General features: G+C 43.0%; 1 protein-coding gene across 2 annotated transcripts in view; it reads right to left on the bottom strand.

The window, feature by feature from the left end:
• Positions 1–18,763, bottom strand: part of LOC140741140 (pleckstrin homology domain-containing family A member 3-like) — a 39,147-nt gene extending 20,384 nt beyond the window's left edge. The window contains exons 1-4 of one of the 2 annotated variants that reach the window (XM_073070957.1): positions 18,629–18,763; positions 9,330–9,446; positions 5,723–5,878; positions 3,068–3,204 (exon numbers count right to left, since the gene is read on the bottom strand). In XM_073070957.1, coding sequence (XP_072927058.1) covers positions 3,068–3,204; positions 5,723–5,878; positions 9,330–9,446; positions 18,629–18,668 — 450 coding nt within the window. In that variant the 5' untranslated portion in view covers positions 18,669–18,763. The remainder of the gene's footprint in view (positions 1–3,067; positions 3,205–5,722; positions 5,879–9,329; positions 9,447–18,628) is intronic. The other variant, XM_073070958.1, reaches the window with a different exon arrangement.
• Between the last annotated feature and the right edge of the window lie 5,772 nt (positions 18,764–24,535).

Below are 24,535 nucleotides of genomic sequence, written 5' to 3'. Positions count from 1 at the left end.
TTTTGCTTCATTGTTAGCTGCAGGTGAAGTTCCCAAAGACTGGAAGTTGGCTAAAGTTGTTCTGTTGTTTAAGGATAGTGAGGATGAGCCAAAGAACTCCAGGCTGGTCCGCCTGACATCAGCAGTGGGGATCTTACTACAGGGGATTCTGAAAGACAAGATCTGCCAGCATTTGTACACTCAGAGTCTGATTCAGAGAAGTTAGCATGGCTTTATGTGTGGGAAGTTGTGTTTGATAAACCTTTGAGAGATTTTTTGAAGTAACCAAAAAAGATAGATTGGTGTATGCTGTCTATTACAAGGCCTTCAACAAGGTCCCACATGGTAGGCTGGTCTGGAAGGTTAGGTCGCACAGAATCCAGAAAGAGCTAGTGAGGTGGATTCAAATTGGCTCCAAGACAGGAAGCAGAGGGTGATGGCTAAAGCTTGCTTCTCAGAATGGAGGCTGGTGATTAGTGGTGTGTCACAGGGGTCAGAGCTGGGATCCTTGTTATTCATATACATGATTTATATATGAGTGCACAAGGTTTGATTGGTAAGTTTGCAGATGACATAAAATTTATAATAATTTATTTACAGAGCACTTTTCATACAAATGATGTATTTCAAAGTGCTTTACAATGGGATAAAGTACAAACACAGAGATAAAAGACTGAGCTGATATTTAAAAGTGTCAACTAAGTCTGCATTCCTTATAGTTTTCAGGCATTGAGTTCCATAGTTTAGGAAGCTGACCAGAGAGAGGCATTGTTCAAAGTAAAGGTGATCATAGATTACAGTTGGGGAAGTGGGCTGAAGAGTGGTCAATACAGACAAGAGTGAGGTGGTGCATTCTGGAAAGACTTGTACAATGAATGATAGAGTCCTGGGGAGTGTAATAAGCAGCATCACAGGTAGACCTGCTAGTCTTCATCACTAAGGGTATTGAATACAGGAGTTGGGACAGTTTGCCAGTTGTACACATTGTTGGTGAGGCTGCACTTGGAGTACTGTGTACAGCCGGTCACCCTGATGTGGTTAAACTGAAAAAGGGTGCAGAAAGGATTTACAAGGATGTTGCCAGGAATATTGCTTACGTTACAGGGAGTGGTTGGCCAGGCTAGGTTTTTATTCCTTAAAACAAAGAAGAATGAGGGGTGACCTTATAGAAATGTTTAAAATTATGAGAGGCAAAGATAAGTTGGAGGGTAACAGTCTTTTCCACAGGGTAGGGAGTCCAAAATTAGCAACGTAGATTGAGGGTGAGAAGGGAAAGATTTAAAAAGGGACTTGAGGGGCAACTTTTTCCACCCCGATAGGGTGGTGAGTAAATGGAGCAAGCTGCCAGAAGTGGATGGGGAAGAAGCACTTGGATAGATACATGGCATTCCACGAGAGGTTGTGATTTTAAAGAAACATTGTTTTTTTGAAGTTGCTAGCACTCGCAACGGTGGGCAGTGACCGAGCATCCCCTTTCTCTGAATCTTCTGCTCAGCGTGAGAACTGGGCTTTGAGAAAAGAGGAAGAACTTTGTTTCATGCAGAGATTGGTGATTATGTGGGGGGAAACTGGCAAAGGAAGTGGATCAGGCAGACACCATTGTAAAATTCCAGAACTCTGTGAGCTGCAGTCTGATTGTGCAAGAAGAGCATAGGAAAGCAATAAATATTTTGCTGCAGTTCTCAACTTCTTACAAGAGCAAGGATAGAAATAGTCTCATTTCAGTTGAAGGTGAAATCCGTGTATACTTATCTCGACTCAGAATTAAATATTTGTGCTGCAAAAAAAACAAGCACAGGTTTCACATGCTAGGCCTATATTTGAGCCTGATCATGTCACTTAGAAAGAAAATGTTTTTTCAAAGTCTTGTATAAAATTGTGTTTTAGTCTATATTTTTATTCATATTGCTTTGGCTAGTGGTTTTTAGTAACTTCACTATTCAACATTGTCAATAAATTTTCATGCTGGAAATAGCATTAATTAAAATCAATTTGTAACCTCTATTTAAATTATATCTACCAAGCCTACCTTTAGAAAAATTAAATCCCATTTTAGCTTAAGCCAGGTTATTTAACAGAATATTGCCTTACGAGTTTTTTTTTATTTATGAAAAAGGGAAAGAAAGAGATATTTCAAGAAAGGTAAACTAAGCTTAACTACGCACCCTCCCCAAGAAAGGTTGGCTAAAAATTCATTCTCTACTCAAAAGAGCATTGACAATTATTTTTGGATTATTATTTCTACAACTTATTGATCATGCTATACCGAGAGCTGTAGATAGATTGATTGATTTATCTATTATGCAGGGGATCCAAGATCTGGAAGTTATTTCAAGGATTGCTCCAGGGAAAAAATGGTGGAGAAAGGCTGGCTTAGAGAGATATAGGCCAAATGCAGGAAATCGGGACGTACAAACAAGCTGGATGAACTCAGCAGGTCGGGCAGCATCTGTTGAAATGAGCAGTCAACGTTTCGGGCCGAGACCCTTCGTCGTTGACTGCTCATTTCCACGGATGATGCCCGACCTGCTGAGTTCATCCAGCTTGTTTGTACGTGTTGATTTGACCACAGCATCAGCAGTATACTTTGTGTTGGCAGGAAATCGGGACTGGCTGGTGGCACTGTGGCTAGTTGGGCCAAGGGATTGTATCCATCTTGTATTGCTCTATGACTCTGTAACACTTGCGTTTAAGTCTTACAATGTTACTTAGTTTTCCCCTGAAAGAAGAGGTCATGGCTAATCCGATTATTGAAGTGCCTATTCAATGCTTAGAAGTTGAGATTTGCAAGGTTTAGTTAATCACCGTGGGTCTGGATTTTTCAACACCATCACCTCCTCCTCCACCTTCACTAGAGCAATGCAATTGTAGCAAGCCCTGCCTATAATCCCAAACCAGAGTGCATTGTGAAACTTGAACTCTGAACCTTCCAGCAGAATTTGCATCATTAATGTCTGGGCCATCCATAGGAGGATTGGGTGCTGGCAGACGAAAATTCGGGTGACAAATGCCATGAAAACATCAACAATACTTCCAAATCAAAGCTACATGATCCTGGTAGACTTAGGAAACAATACTTGTACAATACCTCAATGTCAGGAGTGGATCCAGTGTTGACTGGCTGTGCCGATTCCTGAATCTTATGGACCTGTTGCATCAGTAGGTCACAGTACAGTCGAAGCTCAGACATCTTGACTTTCAAAGAATCCTCATTTTCACTGATTTCTACAAGGATTTAAAAATATTTAAGTGTTACATTTCTTCCAACAATTTAGGAAACAATGAATTGGCCTTAAATATGCTTCTTAAACAATTGAGATCTTTAAACAAATTACTTTCTTTGGAAATATTATTGAAAGAGTCAGTATGGGCATGATTGGCTGATTAGCCTTGTGTGCTGCACAATTCATACACTGTTCTTCCATTGCTTGGAGACTAGCGCTAATCTGACACCTTCCATGGGTAGCGGAAGAGTTAGAGGAGATGCTGCCTCACAGCTTCAAAAATCAACCTTGATCTTTCGTGCTGTCTGTATGTGGAGTTTGCCCATTCTCCCTGTGACTGCACGAGTTTGCTCCACATCCCAAAGACAGTGATTGATTGCTGCAAATTAATTACTGTGGAGAAGAGTGGTCAAATCTGGGGAAAATAAAATGAGATTAGTGTAGGATTGGCATAAATGGATGCTTCGTGGTTGACAAAGACTATTTCTTGGCCTATTTCTGTGTTGTACAAATGACTTCAGGACATCCAATGCTTTGCAACCATTGGAAACAGATTTCCTGTTATAATGAACAAAAATGCAACTGCTAATTTGCACACAGAACAAGATCCCACAAATTATTGCTGTCAACAATTTGATGGATTTAATTTGTACCATTGTTATCTCTACGCCTCATTGCTGACTGTTCAGTTTTCCCTTTTGCTAAATCTGAAGAAATTCCTCTTTAAATTTCCACCACAGTGTTTGCACTTTTCCCCTCAACAAATTCAATTAGGTATTTGTTTCCAAAAGTAGTATTGAAACAGCAATGATTTGTTCAAGGTGCAGCAGTTTGAAAGTAATAGCCAAGTCAATTCTGTTCAGGTAGGCATAGAAGACCCTACAGTAGAATTTGGAGAGATGCAGTGGAGCTCTGAGCAACAACTAAACTGGATTAACCAAAGATTTCTCAAGCCCTACTAACAAATTGTGGAAAAATTGGCCATCAACTGGTCGTGTTGCAGCTGTATGAAACATTGATTAGACCACTTTTGGAGTACTGTGCAAACTTCTGGTCACTATCCTGTGGGAAAGACATGGAGCCATAGAAAAGGGTGAAGAAGAGCTTCACCAGAAGTATTAGAAACAAACCCCTGGAGGAACTCAGCTGGTCAAGCAACATCTAGGAAGGCAAAGGGATAGTTGGTCTTTGAATCGAAACCCTGCATCAAGATTGAAATCATCCCTTCATCTTCCCAGATGCTACTCGACTCATTGGGTTTCTTGTCAGCAAAATGGTAGGTGTCAAGATGTGCAGCTAGGGGAGGTGGCAGAAATAGATATGGCAGCAACACTTAAGGGGCATTTAGACAACCACGTGAACATTCAGACAGTGGAAGGATATAGGCCACATGCAGGCAGAAGAAATTAGTTGAGATTGGGAGATGCCAGAGTGTGGTAGCAGATGGTTGCCTCTCTGACTGGAGGCCTGTGACTAGTGGTTGCCACAGGGATCGGTGCTGTGTCCATTGTTATTTGTCATCTATATCAACAATCTGGATGATAGTGTGGTTAACTGGATCAGCAAATTTGTGGATGACACCAAGACTGGGTGTGTCGTGGACAGTGAGGAAGACTATCGTGACTTGCAGTGGGATCTGGACCAGCTGGAAAAATGGGCTGAGAAATGGAGAATGGAATTTAATGCAGACAAGTGTGAGGTGTTGCCCTTTGGTAGGACCTACTAGGGTAGGCCTTACACAGTGACTGGTAGGGCACTGAGAAGTGTTGTAGAAGAAAGGGATCTGGGAATACAAGTCCTTAATTCACTGAGAGTGGTGTCACAGTTCAATAGGGGCGGAACAAAAGATTTTGGCACATTGGCCTTCATAAACCAAAGTACCGAGTACAGTCAGCACAGATATGTTGGGCCAAAGGGCCTGTTCCTATGCTGTACTGTTCTATGTTCCACGAATACTTCATAAGACAATGCCTGCATGTATATAGTGCTTTTTAGAACCTCAGGATATTCTAAAATATTTCTTTAGCCACAAAAAACTTTTTTGAAATATTGTTACTCATGTACTGTCAGAAATAGCAGTCGCCTCATATTACAATAAATACTGAGATACGTTTTTTTTTTAAATTGCAAGTTGGACAGGTGAAGACATCTTGGCTTGCTTTCCCTCTAAGATGCAGTACCTTGTGGGTTACAATATGCACACCAGTCTTCCACCCTACCCAAAGAAACATGATCTTCATGTAGCCAGCAAAAAAAAAAGGCTAAATTGGTAGAGAAATAATGAAAAAATAGATAGTAAATGTCCAAAATACAAAAAAAAGCTGGAAACACCTTGCATCAGGCAGGATCCATGAAGAGATAATTAATGTTTCAGATCAATGACCTTCTCATCAGAAGAGATGAAAGGCTAGCAACCTGAAGAACACCATTCATGGTGTTATACAACAATAGGGCCAAAAACACAAATGAACAAAAAGCATTGAAAATAGCAAACACCTGTGAAAGATTTAAAACAGTACCTCGCTCCTTCTTGGTCTTGCTATCTGCTAGGCAGGCTTTGGCACTACCAAGTGCCACCAACCACTTCTGTCTCTCAGCTGCATTCACGGCCTTGAGGTAAAAGTATTGCTCTCCTGGAATAATCAGGTCCATCCTTGTGTTGTCTGTTAGATGCACTAGCAAGAGAAATGCATTACTTCAGCATACTGGAGAAGTGGTGTTTTAGGACATCTCTTCATGAAAACCTAATGGCTAAAACAGAAGAGTCACAGGTCTTGGCTTCAAATTCAAGTTTAATTGCCATTCAACTAGACATGAATATAGCCAAATGAAACCAAGGTGCAAAAACACAGTACCAACAGTTACACACACCACAAAGCACATACAAGATAGCAAGCACACAGAAGATATCAGAAAAATAGTCACCCAAAAATAGTCCAAGACCCTAAGTCCATGAATGTTGCAGCAGTCTGTAATTAAAGATAAGCTGGCTTGTCTTCTGCTGAGTGAACACTGGGGGGAAGCACAGACTCCAACACCTCTCTTTTGGACAGCTGTAAATAGGTGACACCACAGCTTGAGGCCTAGTCCTTGCTACAACCAAGACCATGCAGCTCCTCCGCTGTCCACCAATAAACCAGCGAATCAGACTTGCAGCAATCCACATTAACAATATCCAATAGGTCTTGTGATCACAAGAAAAGTGACTACGACCTTCACTTGCCATTAGACTGCACACCGCCTTCGCGTACTGCCTCTGTGCCACAAGCACAGCACAATCCATACCAAGTCCATAGGAGCTTAGGAGAGTCAACGGCGCCCAACGTCGACTCCTTTGCTTGCATCTTTGGAAACAGCTCTATTTCCATCTTTAATATCTCTATTTTCCCCCCTTTCCGGTTTCCTTTTTTGAAGACCCTGACCTGGAGTTACACACCGACTTCAGTTCTTTGCGGGAACGGGCTTGCCTCGGGGTTTCACGACTGGCCGTTATTCGATATCCCAAGGGCGTGGCCTAAGAGATTAGCTCGCCTACAGAAGTCCGAGATTTCGTGGCTCTGGAGACGGGCGGACCGAAGGTCGGTGTCCCGGCAGGAGATTGGTGTGTCGTTTTGGGAGTCAGAAGATCTCTGGCTGTGTGCCCAGAGACTCAAGATCTTTGGGCACAGAGCTCGGAAAAAGCGACACAACAGACATTTAACATCGTAAACCAGTGAGTTATTTTGTTATGTCTCCCCTCTCACTGTGAAACAGAAACACCTCTTTCTCCCTTATTAGAGAGAGAGAGAGAGAGAGAGAGAGAGAGAGAGAGAGAGAGAGAGTCTGTGGTACGTTGAATGCCGGGTGAACGAGTAGTCTTTGGGGTGCTGCAAGTCAGTGTCTTTGCTGTTGCTTTGCTGCACGCTTGAGTGTTGATGGTGCGGGGTGCCGATGTTTTTTTGCTGGTGGGGGGGGGAGGGGGATTGTTGCTTTGCTGCAGCTTTCATGCGGGAGGGAGGGGAGCTGGGGGGGGCGGTGGGGTTCTAACATTTAACTGTCATTCATTGTTTGGGCCACTCCTCTGTTTTTGTGGATGGTTGTGAAGAAAAAGCATTTCAGGATGTATATTGTATACATTTCTCCGACATTAAATGTACCTTTGAAACCCTGCTCCTTCAGTTTCTCCAGCACCATACACCTTTGGTTGGCCCCATAGAAGCTGCTGCGTCTGAGTGCGCCACCATCTTTTTTTAAGGATCGCCTAATGATATTTCACGGGAGTCACAACTGCTACATTAGCCCAAGCAGTGCTGACAAGGAATACTAAATCACTAAATACCAGAAAGAATTTGCATCAGAGCTGCTGTAAATCAACTTTCTTTCCCCCCTCTCCCCCCCCCCCCCAACTCAGCATGACTCCATATCCCCAAGTAACCTCAGCTAGGAAAAAAAAAGCCACAGATTTTGGGTTTACTGAAGCTAGTATCTATTACTTTGTGGGAAAACGTTTCCCACCTGTCCTCCTGGACAGACTAGTTCTGGGTTAAAATCAGACTTGCCCATTCTGAAAACTCAATGGCTTCAGCTCAGAAAACACCAACGAGTCTATAGCCTTTAAACCAAGGTTTAACACAATAAATTCAGCTTGTGCTTTTGTGACAAGGTGATGCTAGGGTTGCCATTACCTCTGATCATTCCTGTCCCTGTGCCAGATGGGGATGGGTGCAGAATCCCAGTCACTGAGTGCTTTTCAGTGTTGATACCAACTTTCAAATCAAACGCTAGTAACCGTGGACCCACCGTTTTGCACTGACGTGTGCAAACAACAACAGAAGGCCATCATTCAGTTACATCATGGCTAATCCACACTGGCCTCAACTAAAGTGCCAGTTCTTAACCTCAGAAATTGATCTACCTCATTAAGTACTTCTACTGATATAGTCTCTGTGGGCTTATGGGATAGAAAATTCCAGAGATTCAATAACTTGAGAGAAAAAATTTCTAAGCTCCTTTAAATCTGTTTTTCTTTTAGTTATATCCCTTGTTCAAGACTCTCCCATTTGTAGAAACATCTCAACAACCATCATGTCAAACCCTTTTAGAATGTTACATTTCTCAAATAAGGTCACCCCTCATTCTTCTAGACTCCAAATATGGGCCCAAACTGTTTAGCCTCTCTTGACAGGACAGCCCTCTCATCCCAGGATTTATCCTGGGGAATTGTTACAGACAATTTCAATGCTACTATATTCTTAGAAAAAGTGTAAGGGGACCAAAACTGTCCGCAGTGCTCCAAATAAGGCCTTACCAACATCCTGTACAACTGTAACAAATCATCCCCTTTTCTAAACTCCTACCCCTTCGCAATAAAGACTGTTCATTATTCATGCAAAAGGAGGATAGAAGCACGTCGAGTCAATTTCATATGTCAACATTTGATTTCCCAAATCTTCCTTTCCTCTTTCAGTGAAAGACCTTGATAAATCAGTAGCACAGGTCCTGGGGGCCATCTAGGAGTCTTCTGATCACTATTTGCATTTGCCTCCATTACTGTGCGTTCTAGGCACCCACCACTCCGTAAAGAACTCACTTTGCACATTACTGTTGGACTTGCTCCCTCTCACCTTGGATCTTGACACTGGGGAAAATGACACAGACTATCTGCTTAGCCTAGATCTCAATCTCAGTCCTTCTGCAGGGTGTCTACGGGGGGGATGTCGGAGGTAAGTGTTCTCACTGAGTGGTGGTGTCGTGGAGCACCCTGCCAGGGGTGGTGGTAGAGGCAGATACATTTGGGGTACTTAAGAAACTCTTAGATAGGCACGTGGCTGATAGAAAAATGGAGGGTTATGATGGAGGGAAGGGTCAGATTGATCTTGGAGTAGGTTAAAAGGTCAGCACTGTGCTGTGATGTTCTATGCTCAAACACTCTTTGCCTGCCCCACTGCCGCCCTATCCCACTAGCCTGGGGTACATTCCTAAAGTCAGCGTCCAATTACCGCACTCTATTCCCAAACACACAATTTGAAACATTTTCCCCAGGTTTCCCTACACCCCCAAAGGCAATGGCGAGCTTAAGCACAAACCTTTATCCAATGTAAAGGTGGCTTAACTCCAAGCTCAAAAAAATCCATCACTTGTTTTTACCTTTTATTTCACACACGGCCATTTTGATGCTCCCTTTACTGCCTTTGCCGACATCTTCCTGCGAGTCATAGTAGGAGAACACGCTGCCATCCAACACAAAGTACCGCGGTTGCCAACCTACCAATGACAAATTAGGAGAGTCACTACAAGATTATAAATTTGGGGAACAAGGGATTGGAAGTGGACAGTGTAATTGAAAAGGGCAAAGCAACAAAAGAGCAGGATGGGACTAATTACATTCTTTAAACTCTTTCAGTCCATTTATTCATTCAACACGATATTAGGACTTGGCTCCAAATGCTAACCTTGGTTAAGGGGGGGGGGCAAGATAGGTAATAACATTTTAAAGTTTGGTATCAAGAGCCACAAGGTAATGTTGCAGCTCTAGAAAACCCTGGTTAGATCACACTTGGAACATTGTGTACAGTTTTGGGTACCTCATAGGAAGGATGTGGAAGGTTTAGAGAGGGTGCAGGGGAGATTAACCAGGATACCGTCCGGATTAGAGAGGGTGCAGGGGAGATTGACCAGGATACCGTCTGGATTAAAGGGCACGTTTTATGAGGAATGTTTGAGTGAGCTAGGGCTTTTTTCAGGAGCGAAGAAGGATGAGAGGTGTCCTGATGGATATGTACAAAATAATAAGAGGCATAGATTGGATAACCAGAGTCTTTTTCCTCAGTACAGAAATGGCTAATAAGAGGGGGCATCATTTTAAGGTGATGGAGGGGGTGGAAGAGGAGATATCAGAGTGGTGGGTGTGTGGAATGCCCTACCGGGGGTGGTGGTAGGAGGCAGATATATTAGGGATATTTAAGAAAATCTTAGAAAAGCACATGGATGAGAGAAAAATGGAGGGCTATGTGGGAGGAAAGGTTAGATTGAACTTAGAATAGGTTATAAGGTCGGCACAAGATTGTGGGCCGAAGGGCCTGTAGTTTTCTATATCTAATTGCTATTTTGAGTTTACCAAGTTTCTACAACCCTGTGTGGGGAAGAAGTTTTGCAATCACACTCCTGAAGGAGCACTCGGTCTCCCCAGATGATAGGAACAGTTCACCTGGAAATTTGAGAAAATCTGCTTGCAAGAAGCAAGCTCACTTTTAAATTCAAATGCTGACAAAGTGATAGGGCCATTTCAGAACACCTCACAGCTAGTCGCTTGCAGGCAAAATTACAATCTCCATACTGTCCAGCCTATAGGCAACAGCAAAGTGGGCAATAATCAGGACCTGATCACGTCATGACGTGTGATCCAGTCAGGAAACAGTTGGTGTTTATCTGAAGGATGACTACATTTTACCAACTGTGCCGCACAGGTGTATCCACAGCAAGATCCTTTGAAATATATATTTACACAAGACACTATTTGCATAAAACAAAAATGCTTCTCTTTGGATTTCAGTTTCAAGTAATTCTGAGAATGCATTGCAAGTACACATTCCATCTTATCCAGTATCAAACTGGGCATTGTGCCAACCATCCAATACATCACAGTGCAACTGCCAACTCTGGCAGAAAGCTACTTCCAATTGTACATGTATTTGAATATCTTGAAAATTATTAATTTACAGCAAAACCAATTGTTTCATAGTGTTACCACTACAGACAGTGGGAAGTAATCACAACATTGACTCCATTGCAAGATTTGAGCGGAATGGATCAAAAACTTGACTGGAGAAAATGACAGATTTAGTCATTGGTTGCAGCATTTATTTTACCTTCGTTAATACAGCAGACTCATTAGAAATACAAAAACCCAAAAGCTGCTCGATGTAGACGAGCAGTGACCTGCGTGTCACTAGCCCAGCCAGCATTTGTTACCCGTCACCAGGGAGGGAGGTAGTTACCAGCTCTATGCTACAGAACTGGATGTTTGCATCACAGACAAGGGATATTCTGTCCATCACGCTGATTCCATTCCCTTTAGCTGTCCAATACAACTGAATGGCTCACTGGGCCATTTTGTAGAGCGATTAAATGACAGTAATGTAGATCAAGTCACCCAAAAGATCAAGATACAAGTCCCAAAATGATTTTTTTTTCTAATTAAAAAAAAAATCAATTGCAGTGATTTCCAAATTCCCAAACCACTGCAGTAGGATTTGAAATCACACTCTCAGAATTACACACCAATTAGAAGCACAACCAGGTAGTTTGACTCCCTTTAACTGCCCAACCTTTCAAATAAGACAATGGCATATGATTGGAACCTCAACTCAACAATCCAGTCTAGTTCTGCTGGTTTTCTAGTTCCTTGCTGCACATACTTACCTGCATCTGCTTTACAAATATTCAAAGTATCTGCTTCCATGGCCTTTGAAAAGTTCCAAAGATGCATGACCGTCAGAGAAAGAAGCAACTTCAATGGACAACCTTTTGTTGAGATTCTCCTGAGGAAATTTCCATCTTGTTGAGACCCCTCAGGATCTAATTCATTTCAACCATCTTTCCCTCTTACTCTTGATACACCTCTACCCTGTTCAACCTTTGCTCATTAGTCAATTTACAGATTCAACAGGTGATTAACTTGGATAGTAAATTGTTTCCAACACCTTTATATTCAAGTCAAGTCACTTTTATTGTCATTTCGACCATAACTGCTAGTACAGTACATAGTAAAAACGAGACAACGTTTTTTCAGGACCATGGTGTTACATGACACAGTACAAAAACTCAACTGAACTACGTAAAAAAAAAACCAGAAAGCTACACTAGACTACAGACCTACACAGGACTGTATAAAGTGCACAAAAACAGTGCAGGCATTAAAATAAATAATAAACAGGACAATAGGGCAAGGTGTCAGTCCAGGCTTCGGGTATTGAGGAGCCTGATAGCTTGGGGGAAGAAACTGTTACACAGTCTGGTCGTGAGAGCCCGAATGCTTCGGAGCCTTTTCCCAGATGGCAGGAGGGAGAAGAGATTATATGAGGGGTGCGTGGGGTCCTTCATAATGCTGTTTCCTTTGCAGATGTAGCGTGTAGTGCAAATGTCCGTGATGGCGGGAAGAGAGACCCCGATGATCTTCTCAGCTGACCTCACTATCCGCTGCAGGGTCTTGCGATCCGAGATGATGCAATTTCCAAACCAGGCAGTGATGCAGCTGCTCAGGATGCTCTCAATACAACCCCTGTAGAATGTGATGAGGATGGGGGGGGGGGTGGGAGATGGACTTTCCTCAGCCTTCGCAGAAAGTAGAGACGCTGCTGGGCTTTCTTTGCTATGGAGCTGGTGTTGAGGGACCAGGTGAGATTCTCAGTCAGGTGAACACCGAGAAATTTGGTGCTCAAAAATCAAGAGACTAACACCGTACACAGCACACATTTGATGTGATCCTACCAGCATCCTGTATGCCCAATTCCCAACCATGAACGCTAACAGTAGCTGGACCTATACATAGCCATCTGAGAAATGCCTTGGTGCACTCAGACCCTGCTGTATCTCAAAACTCTTATCTCTAGTCTTTTAGATAATGTGCTTTCTTTTATGCCCCTCTATTAAAATAAGGGATTTCATATTTTCCCCACCTTGTACTTGATTTGCCAAATCTATGCCTACATCCCTCTGTAACCCATGTCCACTTAGCAACTTACTTGCTGACCTTACCCTCAGTGCCTTCATCCATGTAATGTGCAAACTGCAAACGCATTGATCCTACACAAGAGAAAATCTGCAGATATTACAAATCCAAGCGACATAGGATTGAAAGGGTCTTGGCCCGAAACACCGACTGTACTCTTTTCCAGAGACACTGCCTGGCCTGAGTTTTTCCAGCATTTTGTGTGCGTTGCAAAACATTGATTCCTTGCAGTTACACACCACTCATTTTGCCAACACAAAAGTGACTCTTCGGCCCTTCAACTTTTCAATCACATTTTGACCCAGACCCGCTATTACAGCCACGTTCCTTGGAACGTGTCTCTGCTGCGAACTTACTCCAGTAGGCTTCAGGATTCATTTGAACTTATCAATTTGGACCTTCTGAGGATCCCAGGTCCCTTTTGCCAATCAACTTTCCAGCTCTTGGCTTCATCCCTCCCCCTCCTGTCTTCTCCTATCATTTCAGATCTCCCCCTCCCACTTTCAAATCTCTTACTATCTTTCCTTTCAATTAGTCCTGACGAAGGGTCTCGGCCCGAAACGTCGACAGTGCTTCTTCCTATAGATGCTGCCTGGCCTGCTGTGTTCCACCAGCATTTTGTGTGTGTTGCTTGTATACCTACTCTGTTGAGCAATAGAAAACCAATAGGTCACATATCCAACACCACAGTAGTGACTCTTAAGGAAAGCAACAGGGCATGTCACAGGGAACACTTTGGATCTAGTGATCTTAATTCCATCATTTTCAATATAATTACGGAGAGGGATAGGTCTCGTCCTCAGGTTAAGATTCTAACCTGGAGAAGGGCCACTTTTGATGGCATCAGCAAGGATCTGGTAGGCATGGATTGGGGTAGGTAGTTTTCTGGTAAAGAGATTATTGGCAAGTGCTGTGATGGCACTGGCCTTGCTGACCCTGAAGTTCTAAACTCAGACGAAGACTTTAAATTACATCGAATATAAATAGCCAAGAATATCCTCACACTGTAACTACTCAACCTTCAAAAGCTAGTTCACCTCTCTGTTTAAATTCCACAGCGAGGTTAGTTGTCAATACCCACTGTTTGAGTGGTGGGCCCCCCCAGCCCCCTACCAAAGGAGAGATACTTCCAGCTAACAAAGTAGTTTAAAGACAGTTCATTTATTTCTAGTGATGCACATTTAAATTCAAACAACATTCTTAAAAAACACTTATAAAATACTTCCAAAGTGCTACAGCACAAAGGATTTCCAAAACATGGACACAATTCCTATAAGCTAAAAAGACGTACCCACAAACTGTACATGAACCAGTCATCCGATGCGGAAATCAAAGGCAGAGGAATGGATTCTATTTCACCCCATCTTTCTGTAATGCTTCTCGATGTTCTTGGACCATTCCTAAAAAGCCTGAACTTTTCTCTTCATTTATGCTATTTCTTTGCCACTTGGGTGACTTCACAAATGTGATTTTTTTCCCCCAAATGTCTTTGAACAATTAGACTAAAAACTTCTGGAGACAGAGATCTCAAGTACCCACAATTAATGCTGTGAAGCTGACATAAACCTTCCAACTATTAACAAAATCAGCCATTGATATGTTAAATGGTAGTATCCATCTGGTCTACAAGCTTCCTTGAACTAAATAGCTTAGCCAATGTTGACTAGTTTCAAACAAGCCAAATTAAATAACCCATTAGACCAAGTGCAGTGGGGCCAGCAAGTTTGGTCTATTGACAGTGCTTGTTTGCAAAGCTGTCTCTTCAACTTCAAACTGATTACTGCTTGCTATTTACATTGAGAACTAAAGACTGGCTCCTGTTTACGGCAAGCTGCTAAACAAAGAATATTCGTTGGAAGTTTCAACTTATTGAAAAACAACTCTTGAATCTTTAGAAGCCCATAGCTGCTGTGTTTAGAAAATAGAGCTTAGAAGACAGTGAATATCCATCACAGTAGACCTTCAAAAGTGAAACATTGAGAGTACAGTTTGTATATTCCTAATAGAATAAAAGGCAAGGCTTTAGAGACCTTTGGTTTTCAAGGGATAGTGAAGATCAACGTGGTCATCTATGCATGCAATGAAAGAGATGGGAGCGATCTTAAATTAATTTCTTTGCATCTGAATTTACTCGCGATGGATACATTGTGGGTAGAACTGAGGCAAAACAATAGTGAGGTCGTGGATCATATCCAGACTATGAAAGAGAAGGAAATGATGTGAATCTTGAAGTCAAATCTGTCATCTCCACATTTCCATCCGAGTTAACCTTACTTAAGTGCAACATTGGCTGTCGCGACCTTTTACAACTTCCGAGACACTCTGATTTGGAAGATGAAGTATACCAGATGATGATATTCAGGTATATTGTGCCTAATTGGGTGAGCTGCAAAAAGACACGTCAGAGAGATTTGAAGATCTTCTCTCAACCCAAATTCCAGATTGGTTACTAAATCCAAATTCCTGAACTCTTGTAATGAGGAATTAACAGTTAATATGGAGGAAGAAATGGTCTTGCTACAAAATGACCTTGAGCTGAAGCCAAGGGCCAAAAAGTCATATCAAGACTTTTGGTTGCAGAGAGAAATTTTTGATTGCTATCCTGCACTGTGGAAAAAGATCAAGATGTTCTTTATTGCCTTTGCAACATTGTATTTAGTGGAGCACAGTTTCAGTGCAGTCACTCAACTTCTTTCAAAGCCGAGAAACAGATTGAAAATTACTGAATGTGGGGATCTGAGAATCCAGAGTGACATTCAGCCTGATGTTGAGAAGCTGATATCACTGTACCAAGCCTGTTCATCTCATTGAAAGGTGAAAAAACAATGAGGTAGTGAATAGTTGGACTGTTAATGTATGCTCTAAAATTGTTGATAAAATTTTTTTTTTTACTGTCATTAAAATTATTTGGAGCCTTAAATAGATATTTCAATAGGTACATTTAATGCCAGAGAAATGTGTACAATATACCTACTGAAAACATTTTTCTTTGTAAACATGCATGAAAACAGAGGAGTGCCCCAAAGAATGAATGACAGTTAAATGTTAGACCCCCAAAGCCCCCCCATGCACAAGCTGCGGCAAGATAATGACCCCCCCCACCCCCCACCAGCAAAAAGCATCAGCAACCCCCCCCCCCCCCCACCGAGCACTCAAGCGTGAAGCAAAGCATCAATAAAGACGCAGACTTTCAGTACCCCCAAAGACTACTCATTCACCCGGTAATTCGACAATACCACAGGCGCTCTCTCTCTCTCTCTCTCTCTCTAATAAGGGAGAAAGAGGTGTCCCCGTTTCACAGTGAGAGGGGAGACATAACAAAATAACTCACTGATTTATGGTGTTAAAAGTCTGTTTTGTCGCTTTTTCTGAGCTCTGCACCCAGAGAGGCTCAGGTGTCTGGACACACAGCTGTCAGCTAACCCGCTGCTCCCGATGTTCCGTGTTCTCCCGCGATGCCTCAGTCAGGGGCACCGGCCTAGAATCAGCCCGTCTCCAGAGCCACGAAAATCCAGCACCCTGAAGGTGCACTAGTCTTTCAGGCCACGTCCTTTGGATATCAAAAAGCGGCCAGTTGTGAGGCCCTGACAGCAGGTCCCATTCCCGCAAAGAACCAAAGTCAAATATTTAAATAGATAGCATGTGTAGTCAAGAGGTTCAGTTGTTGTTCAGACCAAACATCAGAAGAGGCCACTGAGTGTAGATGACAATGTGGTTAACTGGATCAGGAAACTTGCAGATGACACCAAGATTGGGGGTGTCGTGGACAGCAAGGAAGACTATCGTGACTTGCAGTGGGATCTGGACCAGCTGGAAAAATGGGCTAAGAAATGGAGAATGGAATTTAATGCAGACAAGTGTGAGGTGTTGCACTTCGGGAGGGGAAGACATAAAACAGTGAATGGTGTGCAGTGGAACAACAGAACCTGGGAATTGAGATCCATAATTCCTTGAAAGTGGTTTCGTAAGTGGATAAGGTCTTTGGCATGTTGTTATTAGGTTAATATTTACTGATCTAGACATTTGAATTCTCCTAATTTTTATTTTCCAAGTAATCAAATGTAGAACAAACATAAGAGGTGTGGTTTTGACATTTTCAAAAACCAAACTTTTAATGAGATGTCACCCTAGATGTTTTGCATTTTCCATTCAGCTGCACATTAAACACACAGACACAAGATGAATGATTGACTACACTTTGACACTCAAAATGAAAAAGTTCCACCTGCTGAAAGGATATGGCTTTTTTTTTAAATATAAAAAAACATTGCATTTTTGAGCCAGTGCCACAACCAGTACCAATGTTAGCAATCACTCAAGGACCAAAAAAAATCAGATCACCAACCAATTCTATTTAAATAGGACCGCAGGCTCCGGACAATGTTCCTATTTTTGTTAATAGTTGTGTGAACCAACCATTGCCCTGAGCAACAATTTTTATACGGCCTGAAAACTGCATGACACTTTAAATGTGTTTTTGTAATATACATTTAGAATGAAAAGTGAAAAAATACATACTGAAAATCTGAAATAAATCAGATGAAGGGTCCTAGACTCAAAATATTTACTGTTTCTCTTTCCATAGATGCTGCCTGACTAGCTGAATGTTTCCAGAACTTTTATTTTTTACTTCCTTCTTAAGTAACTCCACCTTATCATTTCTTGGAATATTTTATACTAACCACTCCTTTCAAAACATTGTTTATTAACTATTTTAACCCTTCCTTCTACATTTCCACTCCATCTCCCACAATTCCTCCTTTAAACCTGCTCAATATCTCTTTCACCAAACAGGTCACCTGGTGGGAGTGTTTTCTCTTGTGACACATTGTGCCATTTTGTTTGATAACGTTCCATGTTAAAGTGGGTGTAATAGTAAATAACTATTTCCACACATTGGATTTTTCTCACATTCACGTTAGAATAATAAAGCACTGAAACAAACCCGCTAGTATTTGTGCCCTGTGCAAAACTTACTCACACTGTCACATAATAACCAGTATAAAAGCTAGTATGTTTCCACTTGTAACGACATTAATGTTAGTTACCTTGCGATAGCAGGCCCCATAATCCAACTACACCCCACATAGTATTTTCTTAATTTAAGCTCTTATTAGTGCATTAACATATTTATATCCATAACTTTGAGTTCCCTACAATTAGAAGCTTCTGTGTTTATCCTACAAAGTCTTTAAAAATCTGAATTTGATTCTTAATTAGGAGATGTACATGAAGGGTTCTGACTTCTGGACACTAACACGACTGTTCACTGGTTTCCAACACAACTGTGATTAGATCCGGGAGGATAACTACAAATGCGAGGCTCCATTCTCAACTTAGTTTAAGAATACTGCAGATTACTTTTTTTTTAAACGGTACTACGTCAAACAAACCAGAAGGTCTCGGGGTCGAATTACGTGATATCATGTGGTAGGGCACAATTAGACTCGGCATCCTTATGGGGGGGGGGGGGTAAAATTCTGAAGTTACCACTCTTCATCATTACGTAGCAAGCACTAACCTGTAGTCCCAACAAAGAGGGTCACAAATATAAAGAAGCAGTTGTAAATTAAAGCGAGCCCCAACCCTTTTACTGCAAGAACACATTGACTCTGCAAGTTGCCTACAAACTCTGCCATAGGTTCCGTGTTCGTAACAAGTTAACTGACTTCCATCACTGCCAACTAGAATTGGCACATGTCCACTGTGTACTTACCACTTAAATAGTTGGTCCATTTGTGTAATACACCCTCCATGCTATCACTACCAGCTGCAAATTCTCCCAAATTTGCTTGCAGAGTTTCAAGCACAAACTACTGCAGGAAACTACAGGCAAGCCTATGACTGACAGTGAGCGAGAACCAATCCACCGACGGTCACTTCAACAAGCGCATTCCTCCATCGTGCTGTCATAAAGGCCCCCCGCTGTCGCAGCCAGCCAATCAACAGCGGCAGAGCGAAGGCTCTGTTCACCGAATGGATCATTTCTGCCATACAGTTGGCAAATGAGAACACGGGTAGAAGAGGCTAGCCAATGGACGTTGAGCAGGCTGGCATGGGGTGGGGATAGAGGCCAGTGGGTGGGGCAGGCATGAGCAGCCACGCGGAGGGCAGAGAAGAGTGTTGATTGTACTTGGCTTTCAGGCAAGTCTTACAGTTGTGAAAGAACAGAAGTTCTGAGACTTTTTTTAAACTATAAAAAAGTGGAATGGCGGGTTCCCTGCCAATTTTGCTTTATGTTATCAAACAGCGATGAGGAAGTTCCAAACGTTTCCATAAGTAGTGCCAGGCACCCGCCCTGTCTCCAATCCGGTCCGCGCAGGTGCCCCGCCGGAGTCCGCGGTACCTGCAGCAATTAGGGTAGTAGTGCAGGGAGAGGTGTTCTGGTGGGCAGAAAGGCGCAATGAGATGGGGAATAGGTCATGGTGTGGGAGGGAAATGGACGAGTAGGAGCAACAGCAGGTTCGGCATGAACATGACTGATCTTCAACCCTAGCATCATTACCCAGCGTTATCCATATACTGTATCCCTCGACGACTTCAATATCATCTCAGTTGACCGCTTGTTTGATTGGGTGGCCACCCCCTACAGTCACAGACACTTCGCCAGGTTACCCTGCATCCAGCCTGTCCAGGCCTTTATGAATTTTGCAAGTTTCAATGAGATCTCCTCTCATTCTTCTACCACACACAAAATGTCGGAGGAACCCAGCTGGTCAGGCAGCATCCATTTCCCTTCATAGATGCTGCCTGACCTGCTGAGTCCCTCCAGCATTTTGAGTGTATTGCTGAAGACTTCCAGCATCTGCAGAATCACTTGTGTCTAGTTTACTCCATCTCCTCTCATATGGCAAACTCACCATCAGTTTAGTGCATCCTCACTGCACTCCCTTCAGTTTAGTAATGAGCCAAAATTGTACAGAGTACTCCAGGTGTGGTCTCACCAAGACTCTATCCGATTACAGTAACGCTCCCTCCCTCCTGCATTCAAATCCTTTTGTAATAAAATTCAAAGTATCATTTACACAAAGAGATTTTGCAGATGCTGAACATCAAGAACAACACACAAAATGCTGAAGGAAGTCAGGTCAGGATCTATGGAGGGGAATAAACGGTCAACATTTTGGCCCAAGACCTTTCGCCAGGACTGGAAAGGAAGGGGGAAGAAGCCAGAATTAGAAGGTGGGGGGTGGTGAGGAGAAGTTGGAAGGTGATAGGTGAAACCAAGTGAGGGGTAAGGTAAGTGGGTGGGGGAAGGGGCGATGAGGTGAGAAGCTGCGAGGTGACAGGTGGAAAATGTAAAGGACTGAAGAAGATGAAATCTGATAGGAGAGGACAGTGGACTATGGAAGGAAGGGACCCAGAGGGAGGTGAGACACAAATAGTGCACTTTTCTCCATAAATGCTGCCTGACCTGCTGAGTTCCTCCGGTATTTTGTGTGTGTTTACGTATCATTTTCTATCTTACCTTGCTGCATCTGCAAATTGGCATTCACTGACTTAGGTTAAGGACATATAGGTTAAAGATGGAGTCTCTGTGGGTGGAGGTTAGGAACAGGAAGGGGTCAGTGACTTTACTGGGTGATTTTTATAGGCCGCCCAATAGTAACAGGGATATCGAGGAGCAGATAGGGAAACAGATTCTGGGAAGGTGTAATAATAACAGAGTTGTCGTGATGGGAGATTTTAATATCCCAAATATCGATTGGCATCTCCCTAGAGCAAGGGGTTTAGATGGGGTGGAGTTTGTTAGGTGTGTTCAGGAAGGTTCCTTGACACAATATGTAGATAAGCCTACAAGAGGAGAGGCTGTACTTAATTTGTTATTGGGAAATGAACCTGATCAGGTGTCAGATCTCTCAGTGGGAGAGCATTTTGGAGATAGTGATCATAAGTTAGACAACCTCTCCTCCTCCACTCTCACCCTGAACACCAGTGTGCCTCAAGGCTGTGTGCTGAGCCCTCTTTTGTACTCTCTTTTCACCTGTGACTGCGTTCTTATACATGGTTCTAACTCCATAATCAAGTTGGCAGACAACACCGTGGTGGTTGGTCTGATCAGAGGGGATGATGAGACGGCCTACAGGGACGAGGTCCAGGATCTGGCCGCGTGGTGTGCCGACAACACCCTAACACCCATCAGACCAAGGAGATCATTGTGGACTCAGGCATGCTAGGAGCCACACTCACGTCCCCATCTACATCAATGGAGCCGTAGTGGAGCGTGTATCAAGCTTCAAATTCCTTGGTGTCCACATTTCCGAGGATCTCACCTGGTCCCTGAACTCCTCCATCCTGATCAAAAAGGCACAACAGCACCTTTATTTCCTGCGGAGCATCAAGAAAGCTCACCTCTGTCCCAGGATACTGACGGACTTTTACCGCTGTACCATTGAGAGCATACTCACCAACTGCATCTCAGTGTGGTATGGCAATTGTCCTGTATCAGACCGCAAAGCACTCCAGCGTGTGGTGAAAACTGCCCAGCGGATTCTCAGCACCCAATTGGACACCATTGAGAACACCTACCATAAATGCTGCCTGGGCAGGGCGAGAAGCATCATCAAGGATGCATCTCACCCTAACCGTGGACTTTTTACTCTCCCCCCATCCGGTAGGCACTACAGGAGCCTCCGCTCCCACACCAGCAGGCACAGGAAGAGCTTCTTCCCTGAGGCTGTGACCCTGCTGAACCTCACATCACAGCACTAAGCAGTATTGCACCCATATTGTACTGTCTCAGTACTTTTATATTTGTATGCTGTTACAACAGACAATAGGTGCAGGAGTAGGCCATTCGGCCCTTTGGGCCAGCACCACCATTCAATGTGATCATGGCTGATCATCCACAATCAGTACCCCGTTCCTGACTTCTCCCCATATCCCTTGACTCCGCTATCTTTAAGAGCTCTATCTAACTCTTTCTTGAAAGCATCCAGAGAATTGGCCTCCACTGCCTTCTGAGGCAGAGCATTCCATAGATCCACAACTCTCTGGGTGAAAAAGTTTTTCCTGAACTCCGTTCTAAATGACCTACCCCTTATTCTTAAACTGTGGCCTCTGGTTCTGGATTCCCCCAACATCCGGAACATGTTTCCTGCCTCTAGCGTGTCCAATCCCTTAATAATCTTATATGTTTTGACCAGATCCCCTCTCATCCTTCTAAATTCCAGTGTATACAAGCCCAGTCCCACCATCCCGGGAATTAACCTCGTGAACCTGCGCTGCACTCCCTCAATAGCAAGAATGTCCTTCCTCAGATTTGGAGACCAAAACTGAACACAATACTCCAAGTGTGGTCTCACCAGGGCCCTGTACAACTGCAAAAGGACCTCTTTGCTCCTATACTCAACTCCCCTTGTTATGAAGGCCAACATGCCATTAGCTTTCTTCACTGCCTGCTGTACCTGTATGCTTACTTTCAGTGACTGATGTACAAGAACACCTAGATCTCGTTGTACTTCCTCTTTTCCTAACTTGACACCATTCAGATAGTAATCTGCCTTCCTGTTCTTGCCACCAAAGTGGATAACCTCACATTTATCCACATTAAACTGCATCTGCCCACTCACCCAACCTGTCCAAGTCACCCTGTGTTCCCCTAACATCCTCCTCATATTTCACACTGCCACCCAGCTTTATGTCATCTGCAAATTTGCTAATGTTACTTTTAATCCCTTCATCTAACTCGTTAATGTATATTGTAAATAGCTGCGATCCCAGCACCGAGCCTTGCGGTACCCCACTAGTCACTGTCTGCCATTCTGAAAGGGACCCGTTAATGCCTACTCCTTGTTTCCGTCTGCCAACCAATTTTCTCTCCATGTTAGTACACTACCCCCAATACCATGTGCTCTAATTTTGCCCACTAATCTCCTATGTGGGACTTTATCAAAAGCTTTCTGGAAGTCCAGGTACACTACATCCACTGGTTCTCCCTTGTCCATTTTCATAGTTACATCCTCAAAAAATTCCAGAAGATTAGCCAAGCATGATTTCCCCTTTGTAAATCCATGCTGACTCGGACCGATCCTGTTACTGCTAACCAAATGTGCTGCTATTTCATCTTTTATAATTGACTCCAACATCTTCCCCACCACTGATGTCAGGCTAACTGGTCTATAATTCCCTGTTTTCTCTCTTCCTCCTTTCTTAAAAAGTGGGATAACATTAGCTACCCTCCAATCCTCAGGAACTGATCCTGAATCTATAGAACATTGGAAAATGATTACCAATGCGTCCACGATTTCTAGAGCCACCTCCTTGAGTACCCTGGGATGCAGACCATCAGGCCCTTACTTTTACTTTTACACTTACTTTTTATTCACGATTATTTTGTAAATAACACTATTCTTTGCATTTCTGGTTAGATGCTAACTGCATTTCATTGGCTTTGTACCTGTACTTGGCACAATGACAATAAAGTTGAATCTAATCTAATCTAATTCTATCTCCTTTACAATAGCATTGGAGAGATAGGAACAGACAAGTTAGGAAAGCGTTTAATTGGAGTAAGGGGAATTATGAGGCTATCAGGCAGGAAATTGGAAGCTTAAATTGGAAACAGATGTTCTCAGGGAAAAGTACGGAAGAAATGTGGCAAATGTTCAGGGGATATTTGTGTGAAGTTCTGCATAGGTATGTTCCAATGAGACAGGGAAGTTATGGTAGGGTACAGGAACCATGGTGTACAAAGGCTGTAATAAATCTAGTCAAGAAGAAAGAAAATCTTACAAAAGGTTTAGAGAGCTAGATAATGTTAGAGATCTAGAAGATTATAAGGCTAACAGGAAGGAGCTTAAGAAGGAAAATCGGAGAGCCAGAAGGGGCCATGAGAAGGCCTTGGCAGGCAGGATTAAGGAAAACCCCAAGGCATTCTACAAGTATGTGAAGAGCAAGAGGATAAGACATGAAAGAATAGGACCTATCAGGTGTGACAGTGGAAAAGTGTGTATGGAACCGGAGGAAATAGCAGAGGTACTTAATGAATACTTTGCTTCAGTATTCACTATGGAAAAGGACCTTGGTGATTGTAGTGATGACTTGCAGCGGACTGAAAAGCTTGAGCATGCAGATATTAAGAAAGAGGAGGTGCTGGAGCTTTTGGAAAGAATCAAGTTGGATAAGTCACCAGGACCAGATTAGATGTACCCCAGGCTACTGTGGGAGGCGAGGGAGGAGATTACTGAGCCTCTGGCAATGATCTTTGCATCATCAATGGGAACAGGAGAGGTTCCAGAGGATTGGAGGGTTGCGGATGTTGTTCCCTTATTCAAGAAAGGGAGTAGAGATAGACCAGGAAACTATAGACCAGTGAGTCTTACCTCAATGGTTGGTAAGTTGATGGAGAAGATCATGAGAGGCAAGACTTATGAACATTTGAAGAGGTGTAATATGATTAGGAATGGTCAGCTTGGCTTTGTAAAGGGCAGATCGTGCCTTACAAGCCTAAACAAATTTTTTGAGGATGTGACTAAACACATTGATGAAGGAAGAGCAGTAGATGTAGTGTATATGGATTTCAGCAAGGCATTTGATAAGGTACCCTATGCAAGGCTTACTGAGAGAGTAAGGAGGCATGGGATCAAGGGGACATTGCTTTGTGGATCCAGAACTGGCTTGC

This window comes from Hemitrygon akajei, chromosome 18 (assembly GCF_048418815.1).
Source record: "Hemitrygon akajei chromosome 18, sHemAka1.3, whole genome shotgun sequence".
Lineage (NCBI taxonomy): Eukaryota > Metazoa > Chordata > Chondrichthyes > Myliobatiformes > Dasyatidae > Hemitrygon > Hemitrygon akajei.
Note: the sequence above shows the minus strand (reverse complement) of the source record. Positions and strands in the feature narration are given on the sequence as shown.